The sequence below is a fragment of the Protopterus annectens genome, chromosome 11.part0 (assembly GCF_019279795.1).
Source record: "Protopterus annectens isolate FY-2018-M chromosome 11.part0, PAN1.0, whole genome shotgun sequence".
Classification (NCBI taxonomy): Eukaryota; Metazoa; Chordata; order Ceratodontiformes; family Protopteridae; genus Protopterus; species Protopterus annectens.
In genome coordinates this window covers 831,837,120-831,845,221 of record NC_056745.1, presented here as the reverse complement: position 1 = coordinate 831,845,221, position 8,102 = coordinate 831,837,120, and the positions used below count along the sequence as shown (strand labels likewise).

General features: G+C 41.7%; 1 protein-coding gene across 1 annotated transcript in view; it reads left to right on the top strand.

Annotated features, from left to right (window-relative positions):
• The window catches only part of LOC122815604 (serine/threonine kinase receptor associated protein), a 399,436-nt gene that overhangs the window by 100,583 nt on the left and 290,751 nt on the right, over window positions 1-8,102 (top strand). Inside the window, exon 6 of the mRNA XM_044088241.1 lies at window positions 2,519-2,656. Coding sequence (XP_043944176.1) covers window positions 2,519-2,656 — 138 coding nt within the window. The remainder of the gene's footprint in view (window positions 1-2,518; window positions 2,657-8,102) is intronic.

Below are 8,102 nucleotides of genomic sequence, written 5' to 3'. Positions count from 1 at the left end.
TGAAGTGATATTTAGATATTAGAGATGTCACGTAGCTCTCGGCAGTCTGTGAAACGTGATGAAGGACAGCTCGCCCACTTCATCTTGCTTTGCTGTAGAAAGTGAACTAGGGGACTAATTCTTTAGCTCAGTCAGGAAAACACAGTGGGGTTGCTTAATTATTTTTTTATGAATCTTTCCATTTGTTATTTTTAATATTTCCTGTGATTAAAACTCTAACGTTTGTTGTAAATAGATATTCAGTATTTTCATGTTCTTTTTAAACATATTTAATAATAAACTTTTTTCATTGTGGCTGGTCTTTTAGAGAATAGTTAACCTTTGAGAGTACTTGTATTTTTGGTGATACTGTAGCCGTTCCTGAAAGCCTTGCTGCATTAGTCAAACACTACCATTTGTATTAGTGTTAATTTTACTCTGTATAATTGGTTACCATTGTGAGAGCCGAGCAGCTGGCTGGTGGCAGTGTAACTACTGTATAGTCTGGGCAAAGGATAGCAGAGCAGGTAATCTGTGCCAGCCTTTCCCGTGTGCGTGAAAACCAAAGCTCAAAAAGTGTGTGTGTGTGTGTCAGCTTCTTGGACAGGAGTACTGAGAGCACTGATTTTATAGAGAGGGTGGTGGAAGACTTTGCTTGGAATACCCAGCTAAGGACTTGACTCTGTAGCTGTGTCAGTGGGGAGTCTTACTTGGGGCCTATAGAGAGAGGGAGAGGGAAGCCTGTCCCCAGGACTGGAGTGTGTTCTCTGTGTGCTCTTAAGGCAAATTGTGCTTGGTGCAGAGAGCTGCATCTAGAAATACTGTGCATCCATTTTTGTTCCAATTGAATGTCCCTTACAAGCATCAGTGGTGAGGATTAAGGGATATCACACCACCTGTTTTCTTAAAAACCTTATTTTGTGTTTCTTGTGTAGGTTTAAAGCTGCTGGTGTATTACTTAAATAAGGCAGTTCTTATTTTCTTTTATTTTGTATACAGTTTCTGTATTCGGTTTTAAATGTTTGAAACTGGTGATTTAGTTGTCAAAGGGTATGTGTTATGGAGTGTTGCAGTACTAACTGTTGGAGCTTACCTTTGGATGAGTTACTGCTCAAGCTGTTGCTTCCATGCAAATATTTAATTGCTGGCATAATTTAACAATATATTTTTGATATGCTGCTGTGATAGGTCTAGCTTGGAGTTAGCATTACCATCAAAAGTAGGAAGGTTGTAGTGTTACTGGAGATGTATTAAGAGTCTATATTAGTTTGTCAAACTAACTTCAGCGAATGGCCGTTAATCGAACATAAAGCAGCCATTCATTGAATGTTCACATCGGTGAATGTTTTTCCCAGTGCAGTGAGTTATTTGGCCAGCATTAGTAAATTTGCCATTTTCCCCACTGTAGTGCGATTTCTGAGTTGATATAAAATGGGGGAGCTTTGCCCCCCACCTTGGTGGGTTTGATATACTGCGGTATGTGACAGCTGATATGTTGGCCAAGCAAGTCATTGCCCTGGGAAACACTTTCACTGTTAATATTCAATGAAGGGCCACATGCTGAAGTTAGTTTTCAAAGTAATATAGACCCATTGTTAATCTTTCCTTTAAAATGTGTGTATATTTGCATGCAAAAGTAGTCTTGGTTAGTTTGTCTTTGCTGTTTAGACTGGACTGGAAATTGATCTCCGTTTGAGGTGGGTGATGTCCTGGGCAACCAGTGGTTGTAACTGTGATGTGTAGCTGTACAGTGTAAAGCTTATTTGGAAGTGGGAAGATGTTGATGGCAGTTCACATTTACCTTGCTGTCAAGGCCACTTGCCCTCTCTCTTTGACAGTGGTATGTTTTTAAAGTTCTTGCCCTCACATATGTAAATCGCAGTGATGCAGATTTGAAATACATACTATCATACATAAATTTGCGACAAGGGAACTTGAGACCATAGCCTGTGTCTGTCATCCTCCTAAGTTCAGGTTTCTCAGCTAAAGGCATAGTTACCTTTTTCTTCCAGGTTATGTATTTTACAGTTGAAGATCCCACTGTACATGAAAAACGTTAAACTCCTAGGTATACAATTTATCTCTTCATCTCTGCTAAAGCTGGAGTCCTCCCTTTTCCTTCTGGGCTAACAATGTATTTTATAACTGAAGCCCTGTTTTTTGTGAGGTAGAGTAAATGTTTGGGATAATAATCCTATAACATATCATGTCAATGTTGCTGGTACTAGAGGAGAATGGCTTGGCTCTGCATGTCACTGTTTGTAGTGTAGCAATTTTTCGTATTAGTACAGATACTCAGTGTTGTGTAAGCTTCAAATGTGGTGTTAATGTCCATGAGAAAAGTGATAGTTAAGGCTGTGCGTCAGAAGCTGCAAACGTTAATGCCACTGGAAGAAAATAAAACAAAAATGCTGAGTCAGAAAATGTTGGGTATTTGAAAGTAAGTGGGTGTCTTCATTAATTTTAATGTGTTTTAGAAAGCTACATTGAGTTTTAACTTACATTTTTCTATGTTACTCTTATCCCTTCTCTATTTTAGTCTCTGGGACAGAGCTGTTGTGTCAGAAGTGAAATCCATCACCTTTGGTTCCTCCGTGAGCAGCATGGAGTACATTGCAGATGGTGAAATCCTTGTAATAACTTATGGGAAGACAATAGCTTTTTATAATGCTCTGAGGTGAGTGTGCTTCTTGTCACATACCAATAACTAATGGCCATCATTCTTCTGCTGTTAATGTCTTAGCTAATCTGTCCAAAATGGAATCAATTGGCTTTGTAGACTTAGAAGTTGTAAGCACAATGTGTTAATCTTTGTTACTCTTAAATTTATAGAAGTTGCTCGTATAATAGATTAAGTAAATAATGTCAAACATATTATTAGCTGTTGACAAGCCTTCAGGACTGCTTTTCCCCATTCATAGACAGTTGTAACCATTTCAAAAAAACTTCCAGGTTTCCTTGATGCTCTGTTCACTATACTAATAGTCGAGTTACTTTTTTAACTTTAATTGTGTTTATCTAGCTGTTCTTCTTGAAAGTGTTGGACATGCTGTTTTCTTTCCAGTGTAAACCATTGAAGAAGAACTGCCCAGTACTTAACCTTACCTCTTTCAAATTTTATGTTTTGGTGAAGATTACTCTTGATTATTGCAAAACTCATTTTGTACTTCAGAGATTTAAATCGGAAGCACAAAATGAGTTTTGCAGATGATGCTTTCAAGAAGCTTCAGTTTCCTGTTTTTGCAAAGTCTGATCTTGAAAATGTTTTGCATTGAATGTTATCCTTCTAAACCATCTTATAATTCCTATAGTGCACCACTAAAGGTGCTGCACATTCAGAAAACTGATATTTTGAACCACACTGTAGCCAACTTCTCAAGTATACTGCTGTTTTGATGCAGAAATGTTCTGTATTTTTCAGCAGATGGAGTTTTAATGAAGGGATAGATTGACTTTCTTACACTACTTGTCATTTTCTCTTAGCGTACCTCAGAATTTTTTCACCATATCTCCTGAAAAATTGTGTTGTATTCCTTTTGGTGTAAATGGATAATGAAGGCATACAACAAGTACAGAGCTGCGCAACATTATATTCTGACAGTAATTTACTATATTCCAGTACAGAGTAGTTTCTCTAATGTCCACCACTCATTTCTGCTGCTTCCAGTTCTAACCCTTTGCACTTCCAAGCTGTGAAATAAAAGATTGAGTGATGGGTACCCTTGTCACCAATATTATTTTAATCATACAGATGGTGATGTTCTTCGTGTTTCACTGTTGCAGTCATTACATTTGGGTTATCTGCTTGCAGGTTGCCCTCAGTCGGCTTGATTATCAAAGTCTTGGGTCCTGCGTTGGTTGCTGTCCTTTCTTCCATGACGTCAGGTCTTCAGTGGTTTAAAACATGCAGCCGACGCCATTACATCAGTCTTTCTTGCTGTGCAGTGCCCAAAGCAGAAGCAGTTCGCAAGTGCCGGTCGGCCGACTCCTGAAATTTTCATTTTCGAGTTTCAGAACCAAAGTCTTCAACTAAAGCCAAGTACCCCGTTGGGGAAACTTTTTCTTGCTCCTTACCGATGTCAGTAAAAGTTAATAATTGCATTACTTGGTGAAAGCAAATACCTCATAAAGATTTTCATTCGTACTGTATTCCTTGCCTAGGCCCTGACCACAGTGTACTTTGCTGTCAGTTTTGGCTTTATTTAATCAGTGCACTATCTGTCGTTGGTATATTTTTGCCTCTAAATATTTTGGTTCTCAGTTTATTTATCCAGAAATGTCGTCAGTTAGCCATCCGACCACCGCGATTCCGTTAAAATGCTAAGATAAAGACAGAGACAGGCCACCGAGGTCCAAAACTGCTGATGACGCTTCTACTAAGCCAGTTCGCCGGTACTCAGTGAGGTGCTTTCGCAGCCCCTGATACCCACTACTTCTGATTTGCAGGCCTCTACTGAGACCCATGCGGAGTCCGGTATGCCGCAAGATGCTTCAACTATGCAACCAGTGGATGTCTCTACCTTGGATGGGCCCGGAGCCGCTGTGCAGGCACTGGCTTCTGAGGCTGTATTCAGGTGTACGGACTTGCATATTAAATCGATGCCTCCTTCATTACTTAGGCCTAAATCTCAATCCATGTCTAAAAAAATGATGCCCAGGCCACATGCTCAGGCCTCTATGCCTTAAAAACAAATGAGAATAGCTGAAGATCTAATAACTCTAATCAGGGGTAGCCAACCCCCCTCCCCCTTCTAAGAGGCCTAGGACTGAGGTTGACTGTCAATCTTCTGATCAGGATTCTCTTTTTTCTGACTTTTCTGATGATCTGGATTTGTCCTTACCTACTTATGAGAATTCTGATGCAGAGGACTCTATTCCCTCTGCTTCCCCTCCTGAGGATTTTTCTTTTGGGAAAACCTTACATACTCTAAGGGAGCATTTCCACTGGGAAAGCCAGGATTTTTCTGATTCAAAAAAGAGGCTTAGGGATTTCCTTCTCCTACCTCAGCATAGGCCTTTAGCTATTCCTCCTGTACTAGACATTGTTGATGCTTTGTCAGAATCTAGTTTGGCCCCTGATTCCCTGCCTCCTGCTCCCAGAAAACCTGACCGATAATACAGGGTCCCTTAGTCCCACAAGTTCCTTTTCAAAAATCCTATTGCAGAGCCAGAGACTGTTTTACAGGGGCCCATGGGCATTAAGGCTTCTACTGCTAAAAATCCTACCCCTTCTGATAGAGAATCCAGGGCACTGGATAACTGAGGTAATAAGGTTTACACATCCGCAACCTTGGCCATTAGGGCTTTAAACTGCCAGTTTCATATGTTAAAATATCAGCAACATGTGTTATTGGACTGCTTAAACAGAAAATGATGTTATTCCCGACTGTCTGGAGAATGAAAAATTACAGGATTGAATGCATTCTGCCGAACAAGTTGCAAAACATACTTTGCAGTGTGGTTTCGAATCATTAGAGGTTTCTTGCTGGGCTGCTGTTACTGGGTCTGTGCTCAGAAGGCATGCTTGGCTTAAGGAGCAATCTTTGCCTGATCATGTTGAAGCTAAATTGTTGGATGCTCCTTTAAATCGGGACCACCTGTTTGGCAACAAGGCTGAGGAAGTTCTTAAAAAGATGGAAGATAAAGCTAAATCTATGCAAACTGTTAACATTTTTGTACAAGCTCAGCCTATCTAGGCACTGGCCCTCTAAGAATTGGTCCTTTCCAGCCCCTTCCAGGTCTTCTCAAGCAAAAACCCCAGGTTTCAGTCCCAGGGGACTCTCAGAACTAAGCAGTGGGGGGACTCCCACTTCTAAGTCCGGGAATAATAAGACTCCCCCCCCCCCCTTTGGTAAACTGTCTCAAGGACTTCCTTTTAAAATTTCCAAGCACTTATCAACTGACTGCCCCTTTGGGGGGCAAGATTGCTCTTCATGTAAAGAATTGGGAACTCATTACCCAGGATAAATGGGTTTTAAATATAGTGTCCCAGGGATACAGATTTCACTTCCACACATTGCCAACACCAAGTGGGTGGCCGGACCTACCCCCAAATCAGTGGGCAGAGGCCCAAAAACAAGTACTTTCTCTCTTAAGCATGGGGGCTATTCATCTGGTACCAGAAGAGGAAAAGGGACAAGGTTTCTACTCTATACTTTTCCTGGTACCCAGAAAAGGCAATTCATGACTTCCTATCCTGAATCTGTCTACTCTAAATACCATTTTGAAGATTTCAGAATTCAAGATGCTGACTTTTCACCAATTCCTTCCTATGCTAGGCAAAGATGCCTGGTTGGCAACACTAGATTTAAAAGAAGCATACCTGCACATCCCAATCAGGGGATCTTGCAGAAGATACCTATGCTTCAAAGCAGGCTGCACTCGCCATCAGTTCTCTGCACTGCCCTTTGGCTTATCTACTTTGCCCAGGGTATTCACAAAGTGCCTAGCTCCAATCATTGCATTTTGCAGGCAAAGAAATATTCAAATATACCCATATCTGGATGATTGTGTAATTCAAACAGAAAGCCAGGACATACTTTTGAATCATCTGGCCTTTGTAAAAAGGGTTCTCAGTTGTCTGGGGTACACCATAAATGAAAATAAATCACACCTGGTACCCTGTCAACAAATTATATTCCTGGGAGCAAGCTTGAGTACAACTTCCCAGATGGCTTACCTCATGCCAGAAAAGCAAATTCATTTGACAACCTACTTCAAACAAGCGGCCACAAAAAATGTGCTATCTGCAAGACAAATATTGCAAGTCTTGGGGTTCATGGCCTCCTGCATTTTTCTAATTCCATATGCAAGACTGCATATGAGGAAACTACAGGGGAATCTAAAAAGCCTATGGTGTCAACATTCTCAAGACCTAGAAACAATGATTCCTATCATACCTTGCCTACGCCTAGAGTTCCTTTGGTGGGCAGAGGCCTGCCACCAAAACAAGGGACTACCTTTCCCACCACCCCCTGCCTCCCAAACCCTAACAGATGCATCAGACTATGCATGGGGGGGCTCACCTGGCAGGGAAGTGCATTCAGGCCAAATGGAAACCAAGTCAAATGCACCTGCATATCAATCAAAAAGAAATGTTAGCTGTACAGAATGCTCGGACAGCTTTCAAGGACCACATTCTGTCAGAACAACTAATGGTAAAGACAGACAACACCACTGTTATGTGGTACATAAACAAGCAGGGGGGTACACATTCTTACCCCCTCTGCAGACTAGCCATGGCATTGTGGAACACAGCCTTGAAACTACCAAGTGCACCTACAAGCTCAATTCCTGCCAGGAAAATTTAAATACACTGGCAGACGGACTAAGCAGAAACCTCATGGACCTACACGAGTGGAAACTGGAACCAAGGATTTTCAACGTGTTGACAAGCAAATGGGGGAGCCCAGATATATAGACCTGTTTGTCTCTCCCCAGAGCTACCAACTGGCCAAAGTCTGCACAAGGACTTTCCACAAACAAGCCTGGAAAGTGGATGCTCTGTCCTTCAGCTGGAAAAAAAATATTAGTCTATGCCTTCCCCCCTCTGCTTCTGTTCTCCAAAGTACTGCTTCTGTTCTCCAAAGTACTACTAAAAATCAAACAGGACAAACCAAGGATGATTTTGATTGCTCCAGACTGGCCGCACCAACACTGGTACCCCCTCCTGCGCAGTGTGTCATGGTTATCTCCATGGCACCTGCATCAGACTCCTTCCCTGCTGTCTCAGCAGGAGAACCAGATTCTGCACCCTCAGCTTCCAACACTGAACTTTGCAGCCTGGCTAATTACTTAATCTCTCCTTTACCATCCCTCAGCAAACCTGTGATGGATATCATCTTAGAGGCAAGGAGGCCTAGTACTAGAAAATCTTATGCTGAAAATTGAAAAAGATTCTGTGCCTGGAACCAATCTCAAGGGATGAGCACAGCAGCACCCAATTTACCTCAGATTTTACAATACTTAACTGAGATGCTTCACAAGGGCCTGTCTTTTTCCTCTGTTAAAATCCACGCTTCAGCTATTTCAGCTCACTATAACAAAGAACCACCCCTCTTCTCTCATCCTCTGCTCAAGCAGCATCTCAGAGGGGCAAAGAACTTGAGACCACCCAGGAGAGC